This window comes from Neocloeon triangulifer, unplaced genomic scaffold, assembly GCF_031216515.1.
Source record: "Neocloeon triangulifer isolate White Clay Creek 2 clone unplaced genomic scaffold, ASM3121651v1 ptg000002l, whole genome shotgun sequence".
Taxonomy (NCBI): Eukaryota; Metazoa; Arthropoda; class Insecta; order Ephemeroptera; family Baetidae; genus Neocloeon; species Neocloeon triangulifer.
The window spans coordinates 1,756,002-1,769,251 of NW_026775545.1; the positions used below are offsets into that span (position 1 = coordinate 1,756,002).

The window sequence follows — 13,250 nt, forward strand, 5'->3', positions numbered from 1 at the left end:
TTCTCCCCCTGTTCCCCTCCGAATCGAGCCAATCGCGCCATTGCACTTGACAGGTACCACTTCAGAAGGCTTACGTAAAACTTTGAGCACAATTTCCACCCCTCGAAATTCAAGGCTCCGGTGCTGAATGCCCGAAATAGCAGCTCAGATCGCACCCCTCGTCTGCCCAGAGTGCACCGAGGCCGTTTGAACGCGCCTCCGGACCTCCGCAAGGGTTCTTCGGCAGGTCTAGGGCTGCGATGCCCGAAGTGACGTCAGCCGCGGGCCAGGAGCCCCTCCAGATCAGCTGGCATAGCAACAACTGCGTCGCAAATTCGCAGCTCTCGTCGACGATTTCGGGCCGAATTTTCGAGACTGTCGACGGACAGTGCGTTGCCTTCGACAGCCCGGAGGCGGACGGCGACGGAGGCGGCGCCAAGGGTGGATGGGAGCGCGGGGGCGGCCTCTTCTCGTGCACATCTGAGCCAAGGACGAGGTACGAGTCTTTTCTACTGCAATTATATTGCGTGCTTCTTAGCCAATATTCGAGCGAATTTATTTGCTGGGCGTCGCTCTCGGACGACACTCGTCACTCTGGACTTTGATTAGTTTGATTTTCCCTCTGAAGTCGTAGTTTTTACCAATTTTCACACAACTGCGTTTTCGGAACGCCAGGTTGTTTTTGTTGTTCGCTTCCTGGATATACGCGCTTTGCTGCATTTCTTGGAAGCAATTTTGCCAAAAGTGACCTGAAAATATAAACCACTTACCTGACGGTTTCATACCTGAGCTACTTTTTCTTCTGCTCATATCGGATTTAACTCTCGAATTTTTGTGAATTGGAAATTGGCAAGTACTAAATTAATTTCTATTAATAACAACGCATCGCGTCGTGTTGTTGTTTTATTTCTGGATTGGAATTTAATTTTGTTTTTTTATTTTCTTTCAGCATGTCGGCCGAGTCACCAGCACGCAGGCGGCCCCAGGAGGGTCTCAGGGTGCGGCCACAGTCAGTCAGCGACAAGACCATCCTCGAGAGCGTCGCTGGTTTCATAAACGAGGTCGTGCCCCAGGTGAGTGAGTCAACTTGGTGAAAGCAACCTGGGCATTCACCTCCTGATAACGACACCTTTATCAAAAACAATGAAATTTTTAATAATAATATACATCGTCATAGCGATTCAAACCTTAAAAGGCCTCTTTTAACAACAAATTACGTATTGTTATTTTTATTTCGGTTTTCTCTTATCAAAAAATGCCACCAAAGTGAGGAAATCAAAATGTTTGGAGTTTAGATGCACAATTGTTTCACAGATTTACATTTTTTTTATTTTACGCTTATGGCATGCATTAAGTTTATTTTTTGCTTTCCTGTTTCTACAATCATTTTTTTCTTGAGACCTTGTTGTCACCTGCTTGCCTTCAAGTAAAGGTAAAAGTAACAAAAAATGAAAACAAATTATCATCAAAAACCCTTGTATCAGTTCTAATTTATTTATTTGGTAATTCACATTTTCACCTATTAATAAAATTTCTAAACCACGATCAATAAGAAACTAAACGTCAGTCAGGAATTTCAATTATAATTAATTAATTCTCAACCTTTGTTAACCCTTTCCGTGGTCTCTTTGCAGGGGTACATGACTGGACAGCTGGTCGATGGGAAAGATGCCATCCTGTGGGCCCGTTTTGAGACCATGGACGCCAACGACCCTCACCTCTTGGGAGAGGTTGGGGTCGGAGGTCCCCCGCTGCTGCTGGTGCTCGGCTATGCTGTCGGAGTGCAGGTGTGGCTGGTGCCGAGCTCGGGGGAGGCGACAGAGGTGCTTGCCTGGCGACAGGGGGTGGTTCGCACCCTCCGTCTGCTGCCGTCACCGGAGCCCCGCCTCCCCCACGAAGGTCACCTGGCCAAGAAGAGGCCGCTGGTTGCCCTGTGCGACAGCGCTGGCTCCGGACCGCAATTCAGCTCGGTCAGCTTCGTTTCATTAAAGGACGGAGAGCAGGTTTGTGACTAAAAAAATTATTTAATAATTTCATATTTCAGAAATCAAATTAATTTTTAAAGCCTATATTTAAATACAAGCATTACAGGTTTGCTTCAATTTAAATTAAGAAATTATTTTCAAATTTTGAACAAATAGTTGCGTAAATTTTATGTTTTAATATGAATTGTATTTTGAAACAAACAATTAAATCAATCAGGTTGACGTAATGAAACCATGGAATTGATTGACCTCAAAATTTCCATTGAACTTATTAGGAATCACTTAAAAAAACATTAATGCTGCATGCAACAGATGCATTCTTTAAAAAAAATTATAGTTCTATTGAATCACAAAATTGTAGAGCTTCTGTATTTATCATGACATGTTTTGCTTTTTACGCTTCATCGAGTGTGAGTAAAAGGAATATCTCACGGAAAAGTGGAGTTGCCCTTGATGCGTTTTTTTCTCTTGCAAAATTAATGCAATTTAACTGTCCCCACTTTGTTGTGCGAGACCTTTACTGTGAAGCAGCAATATAATTTTCCTCTGGCTCCCCACTTGCCAGTTGTTCGTACGTCAGTCGGCACACACACAGTTGTCATTACTTTATAGCTTGATGTTGCAATCGGCCGTGCTGAACATGTAATGATGTTTTGCGCTTATCATTTCCCTACCAATGCGCATACTTGTTTTTGCCCCTCCACGCTGTCTGCCTTTTAATCGCGTTCTGCATATCTCTCAGTGTACACTGCTTGCAATGCACATTTACTGGTTACTGGTGGATTAAAAAAAAGCAGTCTGATACATTGGAACGAACTAAATTAATAATGAAAACATTGTTTCATCATTTACGCAGATATTTTTTATTTACATTTTAACAAATATTTTAATTTTTAAGAGGGTTTTACATGGTTTTACTGAAAATGTGCTAGAAAAACTTCACATAAATTCATTTCTCAATATAAAGTTTACCTTATTTTTCATCTTTCCTTTTCAAACGGTTATTTTTGCAAAACCCCACTTTCTCACAATCAGACAGTCATTCTTATCAACCCGTGGAGAAAAATAATTGTATCCACATGCTGAAATTAAAAAAAAAAATTAAAAAATTCACCCATGCCTTAAAAAAAATCAATTTTCAAGTTTTTGTTATTTAGTTTAAACCCATCCTCCCAACATCTTGCCAAAATAAAAAAGCACTAGAAGAAAGAATATGGAGGAGAAACACGTTTTCACTGCACTTCCTCATCTGTTTAAAATGTATTTTCCAGGTGTTTTTTTTTTTTTTTTTTTTTTTTTTTAGAAGTTTCTCTTAGACTTTACTTTGCAAGAAAAACTTTGCTTTAAAGAATGTGGAATATGGAATCTGATAAAAGGGTCAACATTTTGAGTTTCAGTTAAGGTACCTTGGGAGATGGGTTTTTGCTGAAACCACCCTTATTAATAAAAAAATGTTATTTCAGGGTAGAACGTGCGGGATGCAATAGTTTTGTAGCACTATAAATTTAATACTTCTGGATTGGAAGTATTGTTGCATAGATTATTTCACAAGTATCAATCCATTTTTGTTTTTGGTTTGAAATTAAATCATACATTTTTAACGGAAAAATATTTACTGTATATTTTTTTGGTATTGTTAAAACAAGTTTTAGGTTAATTATCCTTAAAATATTGTTGATTGTTGTTGATTTATAACAAGAATTTTGTTTGGAATGATTTTAGGTAAAGAGCATCAAGTTCAAACACGCTGTCAATGACATCTTGGTGAGCCGTGTCTGCATCGCTGTGACCTTTCCGGAGCGAGTGGCTGTTTTCGACGCCGCCCGTCTTGAGGAGTCTTTCAGCGTCACCACCTGCTTTTCCTCCCCTGGACTCAACCCCAACCCCGTTGCTCTGGGTGCTCGCTGGCTTGCGTTCGCCGACCGCCGTCTCCTGCCTTCTGTCCGCTCGTCCGGAGGCGTCGAACTCGAAGGGGTGCCCTCTTACACGGCCACAGTGCTGCAGGCTGCAAAAACCTTAGGGAAGGGCATCAGGTTGGTTTTTCTGTTTTTTACCAAAAAAAAAAAGAAAATTTTAAACCTCTTTCTCTTCAGAGAAGTGGCTTCGAGTCTGACAGGTCAAAAGGTGGCCCAGGCCGCACCTGCGCCGGACGCAAGTACGCCTGGGGTGGTGACCGTCCTGGACGTGGCCAAGGGTGGGCAGGACCCTGAGGAGGCTGTTGTGGCTCATTTTGTGGCCCACGCAGCTCCCATCGTGCATCTGGCCTTTGATCCCTCTGGAAGCCTCCTGTTGACCGCTGACAAGCACGGACACGACTTCCACGTCTTCCAGCTACATCCCCATCCATGTGGAAGCTCCCTTGGTGCTGTTCACCATCTCTATGTTCTGCACAGGTTTGAAAACTTTCCTCCAACGTTGTTTTTTGAAATTTGAAAATTTTGATATTAATTTCAGGGGAGACACAACAGCCAAAGTGCAGGATGCCATCTTTTCGACTGACAGCCGTTATTGCGCTGTGAGCACCCTGAGAGGCACCACACATGTGTTTGCTGTGAACCCGTATGGTGGAAATCCATCTATGCGCACCCACGGATCCAGCGTTGTGGTCAACAGACTCAGCCGATTCCATCGAAGTGCTGGTCTGGACGACCCTCTGCCATGTCCCAACCCCCGCCTGCCACCATATCCAAGACCAACGGTTTGTTTTTATCATGGTTTATAAAAACTTATCCTATCAGTTCAAATATTCAGGTTCTCTTTCCCCTGGTTCAACTTCGTCAACCTTTGGCGGCCTCTGCAGCCAATCCTGCCATACAAAGCAGTCAACGACCTGGACTGGGCCGCACTTCGTCCGACGACGGTCTGCCTCTTCGTGTAGCTGCCACCTTTGCTGGGCCAAGGGCTTGGCTGGCTGGACCTGGTGGATTGCTAGGAAGGGAGAGGGAAAAGAGACGACCTGCCGAGGCTCTGTTTGTTGCTGCGTGCCATGGAAACTTGATTGAATATCACTTGGAGCCGAGGCCTCTTCCTGGAAAGGAGAAGATCGGAGACGAAGCCTCCATTGAGCTTGCTGTTGCTGCCAAGGCTCAGTGGGCTTTGCTTCGCCAGCCAGGAAGCCATGAAATTCAGCCCCCTCTTAATTCGGACAACCCTCTGCTCTTCAGCGGAAACCTGAACAAAACTGCTAGGCAAAACAAGGAAAACAATGACACGTGGCTATCCCAGGTAATACAATTTAAAAAAACCTAACTAAAAAAATTTACGTATGGGAGAACTTGAAATTTTGATATAATTAATAAAATTAAAATCTTTTAGGTTGAAATTGTTACCCACGCTGGTCCCCATCGTCGCCTTTGGATGGGCCCTCAGTTCACCTTCAAAATGTATACAACCACAAAAGGCCCTAATGGCACAATTGAGCGCGAAACAATGGATGTGGGCACCAGCGGCAGGCCGGCTAGGTCACATCCAGTCAACATGCCAAGCAGTGGAATTGTGCCGGTGCTAATAGAATCTGGTTCTTGCAGTATGTGTCACATTTAATTAGAAATTAACTAATGTTAATTTTATCTTTGCATTGATAATTTCCAGACAGTTACGATCAGTCGCCTAGGTTGATGGACATGTATGGGGAGACGGAAGGAGAGGGTGTTGCAGGAGAGTCTCAACTTCGAGAGGATCTGGCAGACGCGATGCTTGAGAGTCCTGCTGGAGCACCGATTAAAGACCCAGGTGAGATTTTTGCCCCCTTCTGCCAGGGAGATGCCAAAGCAGACCCGTAGTGTTGAAATGCAAGCATTCCTAGTAGAATGGGCCAGTGAAGGCCCGTTGTGTGTGCTCGGAGAGTGGTATTCATTTTTTTTCCTCTTCCCCTTTGTCTGTCGTGGTCGAGAATGGAAGCCAAACTTTTGACTCAGACAAATTTGTCAAGGATGACCTCGAAAGTTGTCATCATTGACTTCTTTTTATATCACTTTGAACTTTTCCTCTCTTGAAATTCCAAGTGCATCAAGATTTGGAATCTTAAATTGCACCGAGTGTTGTTGTCTTTTTTTTTTTTTAAATAACTGAGTCAGGGGTCTGGCATCACGTGTGGGCTGCGAATCGGCAGTCAGAAAAATGTCAAGGCAGCAGCGCTGATTTCTTCTTTGAAGGACGCCAAAGTGCTGGCCGCTGCCCGTCCGTGGAGGAACTGATGCCTCGGGTTCTGATCACAGTCGCGGCTACTCTGCAGTCGCCGGACGCCAACAGAGCACCCAGTCCTGCAGTTGAGGAGGAGCAGTTCGAGGAGGCTCTTCCTGGCCGCGAATCGCCACCGCTAGAGGAGCTGGAGGAGGTGCAAATTTTGGCAGAACCTTTCGAGGAGGTGGAGGAGCCTCCGTTCGAGGAACCTGTCAAAGTGGACCTGCTACCCGCAGAGCCCTTTGAAGAGGTCCCTTCTATCATGGAGGAGGCTCCCCCCACTGTCGAGGTTATTGCCGAGTTGCCTGATGAAAATCAGGAACCTCCTCGCGGCATCCTGAACAACAACAGCAACAAGTCCAAGGGCAAGAAGGCCAAGAAGAAGAAGAAATAACGCTTTGTGTTTGGTAGCCTAATAATGTGGGCCGTTGAGGCCCACTGGACCAACTTTGTTTGAATAGGGTGTGCGCTTTTGCCTTCTGTTTTGTGCTGGCCATTTATAATTTATATAATGCAGTAACATACATTAACAAACTTATGTTAAACCGCAATATTTTCTTTTGTTGAGGAAGTCATTTTTATTTTCATTTTTAATTTTTAATTTACAATTCAGCTGAATCTTTTCAGAGGAGTTTTTTTTTATCATTTACTCTGCCAATTTTTTTGGTATTTTAGTACTCAAGACGCAGACCTTACGGTTTGTGGAGAACAACGCTTAAGGGTTTTAATTTGAATTAATGTCTCTTATATTGTGATTAACTTTTAACGCTAACATTAAAATTGCATATATATTACTTTTACATTTACGTCACTTAACTTTGAGCACCTCATTTATTTAAGTGTAATTGACTAGACAATGGCCAGCACTTGATATGTGAGCTATACTATAATCTCTCTTCACAAAGTTAAGTGAGAAAATTGCCAAAAAAAAAAGTATTAAAAAGTGAAGAAATGACGGCAGCACTGCTGACCACCAGACTGTGAAACAATTTTGAGACGAACGCCCTCAAATTGACTGAATCCAAACCTATCTTTCACATAAACGATCATTTTTGTTATCAACGCCCAAAAATTTACACTACCACAAAATTGCTCTTTCGTCAATGTTAACCACTTTTAAATTGCAGTCCACAGTAATATATATTATAGATCAAATGGTGCCATGTGCCGTTCAAAATTTGCACAGTGCCAACACCAACATTTTCTGAAAACCTGTACACACAAAAAGTAATAAAATGACGAGGCTGCAATGTTTTATCGGAATTGGAAAGAGCAATGTTAGTAATTGTTTTATCTCTCTGATCTCGAGCATTTTTGGGCGTTTTAAACTGGCCCTCGAAGCTACATGGATTTTAATTTATTAATTTATTTGTTCACTGCCCGGTGCCTGTCAAATAAAAAATCTTAATATTACCATTTTATTGTTTGCTAGTGGATAAGTGTAGCTTTTACACACACGATGTATGATTTTACCCCTTAATGTACTTCTCTTTGGTGCATATATATGCGACACAAAAATAGCCATTGTATGTACTCTCTAATATACACCTGTTAACCACACAGCTTTATCAGCGAGTAAAAGAAAGGCGTAACTAAAAGAGTGGCAATGCAGACACCATAATGTCCGTTTCTCAATGTCAAAGTAATTATATTAAAGTACTTTAGATGTTAATGCTCAAAAATTAGTATGTCGTCTGCTAGTTTAGCGGTTTTTCGTGCCTGCATTCTCAAGCTTCTAGTTGTTGCTCTGTTTTGAAAAACAGTAATTTAAGACTGACATAGTTCAACCAATAAAATTAAATCAATATGCCACTCACCACTTTTAATTGTTAATTGTTGCCTTGACCAGTTGTGGAAAGTAATTTTTGTCAGTGTGCGACTCTCAGCACTCCGAAATGTCGTGTGTCCAGTATGTAAAAAAAAGAATCAATTATATAAGCCAAGCACTCATGGAAATTTAATCTGACATTGCGTGTATGTATAACCAGACAAATATTTATTGACTCTCGCTAATGACTTTATTTATTGTTCACAGAATAAAGAGATGGTTATTTTAATTGCAACTAAACTCCAGTCTTTTGGCAACCCGTTTACACATTTTGCCAAACCCTTCCTCAAATCTGCTTAGCATCTCCCCAAGCAGCATTTTTTTTTTCAAATATTTCACAGATTTTTTGAATTTTTTCGAATTTTTAAATCAATTCAAAAATGAAAAAAAAAAGCTTCACGGTGATAATAACGTTCGGTCGCATTTATTTTGTCAATGCCATTTTCTGTCAATTAGCTGCAGTGTGAACAATCCTAAACAAAAATTGCAGGGGACAGTAGTTTGGAGGACCTGAGCTCAAGCAGCTTCAGCTCGGCCAGCAACTGTGACCATGGTTTTTCGAGCGGTCTCGTCTTTCCCACGGACGCCGACTCCATTTGACACCTGCGGGCCGGTGTGGCCGCAATTCTCAGGACGAGACACAACTAGTTTCCCCTTTTGCTTAGTGATCGTGTGGACCAGGAGTGGAGCCGCGCAGTGATTGTGATACAGATATATCTCTAAAAATCAGTAGTTTTATCGTAACAATGAGACGATCACCTCTACCCAAAATTTAGTCCGTGGAAAGAAAGAAGTTTGCCGCTCCAGGCGTTTTGGTTTGCTCACTGTTTTTCCATTTTAAGGAGATGAAATCAAAAACATTTTTGGTATAAATAGCAATTTTATGAAACATATTTTACACTAAATGTAATGGGGCGTTGATGAGTTTTTTAGTTCCACGGCTTCTGTATTGGGTGTAAATTGAAGTTGTTGTGCAGAGGAGTACAAAAATGATACTGTTCGTGATTTTTGAAATTGATCTCCGAGGTAGATCTTTTCACTTTTATTAAATCCATAGGTTTTAATAACGCTTGCCGAATTTCTAACATAGAGAGTATAACACGTTGAAATGTTTAAGTAGCAGTTTAGCATATTCTGCTGGAGCAGGAATGAAATTATTAGATAGTTTTCATTTTTTAAGACGTATTGATTAAATCAAATTTTCAAGTTCACTCAAAATATAAGAAAATTACAAGGTTGTCAACTTTAAAAAAAGCTATTGCTTTATACAAGAAGATCAGATCGCATTATAAATTATTAAAAATTCTGAAATACCAAACCAATTTTTAAAATCTCACTCACATTAAGTGCTGACCAATTTGAAATAGGACAAACACACTGAAACTTTGGGTGACAAATATTAAAACACGAATAATTTATTATTGAGTGTTGATGTATTTTATGAAATAAAAAAAATGTGTCACAAAAATATGTTGCACTGAGGAATGTGTAGCAACTACACTCAAAAGATGAATTATTTCTTGAAATTTACCATTAGTTAGTTGTACAGAACATGTTAGAAAGCATACATCATTGTGCACGCAAGGGCCATCAGCTGAAGATACTCGTCGGCGCCTTTTTCAAGAGCGGCCATGCAAACCTGTTGAAAATACATTTAAATATTTATTTAGAAAAAAAATCGCTTATTTCTACTGACCGCTAATTTTTCACAAATTTCAGCTTTGGACTCGTCGGTAATGTCTTCTTTGTCCAGAATGCGGTCATGCAGCTGCAGCATGATCTGGGAGGCCGAGTATGCTTCCAAGAGAATGTTGTTGACAAAAGTTTCCACTTTGTCATAATTCTTGGATCCCGCAACTTCCATAAAACCGTGGATCCAGTTTCCGGGAACGACTCCCATCAACTCGACGACTTCTTCTTTTTCCACGGGCACACCCTTGCTCTTCAGCCGAGCACAAGACTGGAGGCAAGTGATGGCTCTTCTTAAATCACCACCCGAGGTTGAAATCACGGCCTCGATGGCCTCTGGTCCCACCGCAACGCCCTCTTCTTTGGCAATCATCTCAAGACGCCCAGTCAATTGCTCTATGCCTGATTTCAAAATCAATTAATTTTAGAAGTTAAAGTTTTAATTTTAAGCAATTACTCAGAGGTTTGAAGCGGAACTTGGCACATCTGGACGTGATTGGTTCGATGATTCGGGACACATAGTTGCAAACAAGACAAAATCTTGTACTTTTCGACTCCCTCTCCATGGTTCGCCGAAGGGCAGACTGAGCCTGTTTGGTCATCGAATCGGCTTCATCCAAAATAACGATTTTAAAACCAGGACATTTCCTTCCACTAAAGTTGGGAATTATTTTAATATATATTCATATTAAAATGATATTCAATTACTCTGGTCTCTCCGAACTGGCTGCAAGTTGAGCAAACTGTTTCACCTTCTCTCTAATCACTTGGATTCCTCTTTCGTCAGAAGCGTTCAGCTCAAGAACCCTTTGAATGTTGATATAAATTACTTAAAGTCCTGATAAATTGTTGGATTACCTTTCTCTGTACAAGTCTCCAAAGAGCTGCCTGGCTGCAGCCATAATCGTGCTGGTTTTTCCAGTACCAGGGGGCCCGTACAGAAGCAAATTTGGCAGGTCAGCGCCCTTTGACAACACCTGCTGCAAAACTGACACGACTTCAGGTTGGGCGACGACTTCTTCCACCGTTCTTGGTCGACTGTCGAATGAAATTCATTGGTTAAATTCACTTTCAAATTTAATTCAAAATATTTCCATACTATTTCTCGACCCAGGGTGCTTTGGATTTCTTCTCTGCAGCGTCTGCTTTTGCTTTGCCTTTGATTCCTGATGAGCCTGCATTCGCTCCAAGTTTTCCCGTCTTCAAAAAGCCTTCCATTTTTGTAAAATATTTTTTGCGATCGCCAAATTTCAGACTAAAATTGGACGAAAATTAAAAATCTGGCTGTATTTTTCTCTGACATGTGTTATTTGGCGGCAAGAATTTCGGTATTTTACAAAGTTAACCGGTTTACAAATGTTTCACAAACTCTCAATATTAGATAAGTGTCGAATATTTAAATTTTTATTCGTTATTAAAGAAAAATACAATTAATATTAAATGAAGCTATCTGGATTTTAAAAAATAATCTTGAAAAGCGACAAATTAGCTGAAAAAAAGGAATTCTCAAAAATAGGTGAACCGGTTTACAATGCTAGTTTTTAATTGATTATTTTCATTGGACAGTTATTTCGAATTCATCCAATCAAACTTCGATAAAAATGGGCTCGTCCGCGCGCGTGTTCTGAAAACTCAAAATTTGATGGGCGTGGTTATTAAACAATTTTGTAGCAGATTACGTTTTAAGAGATAGTGATAGTTGTTAACTACTTTACTTCCCTGTTGCTAGTTACTAAACGAATTTTCAATTTTGAGTTCTTCGCTCTTGGGATTCGGCAGATTCGGAACTCATTTGAGTTGTTCTTTTCAAAATGCTGTGCTGTCTATCAACGTCCTTTGTTGGCTATGGTTTGTTTGCCAGCGTGATTTTGCTGGTCATTTCTCATTTCACTCAACGCAAAAAGCGCTCCGTCGAAGGCAAACATGTTCTGGTGATGCCTGAAAATTTTTTATCAGCAAAGATCAATTTATTCTAAATCATGGATTTCTCCTTCAGGTTACGGGCGGATCGCTTGGAATCGGCAGGAGTTTTGCCATCGAGGCAGCAAAGAGAGGTGCTCACGTGACTTTGGTGGCTCGAAACGTGCAGAATTTGGAAAAAGCAGCTGAAGATGTGAAGAAGGCAGCCAAAAATCCAGATCAGAAAATCCAGTGCATCTCCAGTATGCATTTTCACAAAGCATTCAGCAATTTAATCTCATTTAAAACCTCTCATTTTTAGTGGACTTAAGCGGCAAATGTGAGGAGTTGAAGGCAAAAATGAAAGATGCTGAAGATGTCAATGGGCCAATTTACATGCTCGTAAATTGCGCTGGATCTCCAATTTGTGGGAAATTGGAGGATTTGAAAGACGATGATATCAAAGTATTTTCCCTCAAGCTTGTTACAAATTGTACTTTTAATTATTTTGTAGTATGTTACAAATCTGAACATTTTGGGAACAATTCTGCCGACCAAAGCGGTGATTACGGGAATGAAGGAGAGAGGCGATGGAATCGTGATCGCCGTTGCGTCCCAAGCAGCTTCAGTCGGAGTTTATGGGTACTGCGCCTACAGTGCCACCAAGTACGCCATCAGAGGATTTGCCGAGTCCCTTCGAATGGAAGTTAGTTGATGCTCGAAGTCCTCTAATATAAAATGAGTATTTTTTAATGTAAAATTTTTCAGACAAAGCCCTATGGAGTTTCCGTAACTCTGGCCATTCCTCCCGACACTGACACGCCTGGATTGGCAGAGGAATTGAAGCAAAAGCCCGAGGAGTGTAAACTAGTTTGCGAAGAGGCTGGGTTTAGCACCCCTGACGTTGTTGCCACAAAGATGATGAATGATGCTCTGGTCAAATTTTTCTTTATAAATAAAGAACGTGGAATTTGATAATTTGTATTTGCAGAAGGGAAAATTCTTGAGCACTGTTGGATGGGAAGGTGCCTTGGCTTCAATTGCCTGTGCTGGTTTTATTCCGCCTTCCTCTGGCCTTGAATTGCTGTGGCAGGTAATTTTGAAATCAAATTATTTTTTCAATGATATTTGATTAAAAAATTTTGAAAATCTAGTTTGGCTCTATTGGCTTCCTGCGTCTTTTTGCTGCTTATCTTGTGAACAAGATGGATAACATTGTTGCTGATTGCAAAGCAAGAAGAGAGAAGCAAAAATAATTTTTTTTCCGTTCTGATTTTGTCAATGTTGGGCTAAAAGTTACCGAATGCACTTATGTCGTGTTTGGCTGGTTATCTTAAAGCATTTTAATTAATAGTACAATATCTTCTTAAATCTTTGAAAGCACAACTTAATTCAAAAGCAAAAGCTTAAAGTGTTCCATTAATGATAAAAGTTGCTTGTCTCCAACAAAATCCTCACATATTGCCTTGATCTTTCCAAGTTTGAATTTTTAATAACATACGTGAGTGAAATAAAAATGAAAATTACTGAAAATTTTAAGAACTCTTTATTTTTCAACCACTTTTCTACCATGAAATATTTGACTATTATACATATGATTGAAAAGATTAATAAGAAAAATCATTTTGCAGAGCCCTATATAAGTTGCCGTGCAATTACTTTTTGATCACAATATATTTCAACTCTGA

General features: G+C 40.7%; 3 protein-coding genes and 1 long non-coding RNA gene across 6 annotated transcripts; 2 read left to right on the plus strand and 2 right to left on the minus strand.

The window, feature by feature from the left end:
• The first annotated feature begins 48 nt into the window (after nt 1-48).
• On the plus strand, nt 49-8,666 carry LOC132203823 (breast carcinoma-amplified sequence 3 homolog). Of its 3 annotated transcripts, none has more exons than XM_059631949.1 (10): nt 49-475; nt 929-1,052; nt 1,614-1,982; nt 3,687-3,997; nt 4,058-4,357; nt 4,419-4,662; nt 4,716-5,189; nt 5,280-5,490; nt 5,556-5,696; nt 8,465-8,666. In XM_059631949.1, exons 1-10 carry the CDS (start codon nt 240-242, stop codon nt 8,572-8,574), a joined length of 2,520 nt encoding a protein of 839 aa, XP_059487932.1. In that variant the 5' UTR covers nt 49-239; the 3' UTR covers nt 8,575-8,666. The 3 variants fall into 3 exon arrangements, with proteins under 3 accessions (XP_059487932.1, XP_059487914.1, XP_059487922.1); XM_059631931.1 differs by lacking the exon at nt 8,465-8,666 and adding an exon at nt 6,119-8,214; XM_059631939.1 differs by lacking the exons at nt 49-475; nt 8,465-8,666 and adding exons at nt 579-828; nt 6,119-8,214.
• Nucleotides 1,455-2,598, minus strand: LOC132203954 (uncharacterized). The gene is made up of 2 exons (XR_009442486.1): nt 2,397-2,598; nt 1,455-1,990 (listed from the first exon to the last, which is right to left on the minus strand). It is a non-coding gene; the product is annotated as an uncharacterized LOC132203954 (long non-coding RNA).
• Nucleotides 8,667-9,012: 346 nt separating the features above from the next.
• LOC132203914 (replication factor C subunit 4) lies at nt 9,013-12,384 on the minus strand. Its single transcript, XM_059632083.1, has 6 exons — nt 10,763-12,384; nt 10,522-10,701; nt 10,372-10,470; nt 10,121-10,317; nt 9,671-10,065; nt 9,013-9,613 (listed from the first exon to the last, which is right to left on the minus strand). Exons 1-6 carry the CDS (start codon nt 10,879-10,881, stop codon nt 9,530-9,532), a joined length of 1,074 nt encoding a protein of 357 aa, XP_059488066.1. The 5' UTR covers nt 10,882-12,384; the 3' UTR covers nt 9,013-9,529.
• On the plus strand, nt 11,300-13,098 carry LOC132203923 (3-ketodihydrosphingosine reductase). Its single transcript, XM_059632095.1, has 7 exons — nt 11,300-11,594; nt 11,660-11,825; nt 11,885-12,027; nt 12,077-12,268; nt 12,331-12,498; nt 12,554-12,655; nt 12,717-13,098. Exons 1-7 carry the CDS (start codon nt 11,475-11,477, stop codon nt 12,816-12,818), a joined length of 993 nt encoding a protein of 330 aa, XP_059488078.1. The 5' UTR covers nt 11,300-11,474; the 3' UTR covers nt 12,819-13,098.
• Nucleotides 13,099-13,250: the final 152 nt, after the last annotated feature.

What these genes read in the sequence shown, in the direction of transcription:
- LOC132203823 (XM_059631931.1), top strand. Translation starts at nt 240, where the DNA reads ATGCCCGAAGTGACGTCAGCCGCGGGCCAGGAGCCCCTCCAGATCAGC. An exon ending in CATTAAAGGACGGAGAGCAG is followed by an intron (nt 1,983 to 3,686) that starts GTTTGTGACTAA and finishes GAATGATTTTAG; the next exon opens with GTAAAGAGCATCAAGTTCAA. An exon ending in AGCACCGATTAAAGACCCAG is followed by an intron (nt 5,697 to 6,118) that starts GTGAGATTTTTG and finishes TCTTCTTTGAAG; the next exon opens with GACGCCAAAGTGCTGGCCGC.
- LOC132203914 (XM_059632083.1), bottom strand. Translation starts at nt 10,881, where the DNA reads ATGGAAGGCTTTTTGAAGACGGGAAAACTTGGAGCGAATGCAGGCTCA. An exon ending in GCACCCTGGGTCGAGAAATA is followed by an intron (nt 10,702 to 10,762) that starts GTATGGAAATAT and finishes TTCATTCGACAG; the next exon opens with TCGACCAAGAACGGTGGAAG. An exon ending in GCCAGTTCGGAGAGACCAGA is followed by an intron (nt 10,318 to 10,371) that starts GTAATTGAATAT and finishes TCCCAACTTTAG; the next exon opens with TGGAAGGAAATGTCCTGGTT.
- LOC132203923 (XM_059632095.1), top strand. Translation starts at nt 11,475, where the DNA reads ATGCTGTGCTGTCTATCAACGTCCTTTGTTGGCTATGGTTTGTTTGCC. An exon ending in TCGAAGGCAAACATGTTCTG is followed by an intron (nt 11,595 to 11,659) that starts GTGATGCCTGAA and finishes TTTCTCCTTCAG; the next exon opens with GTTACGGGCGGATCGCTTGG. An exon ending in CCGAGTCCCTTCGAATGGAA is followed by an intron (nt 12,269 to 12,330) that starts GTTAGTTGATGC and finishes AAAATTTTTCAG; the next exon opens with ACAAAGCCCTATGGAGTTTC.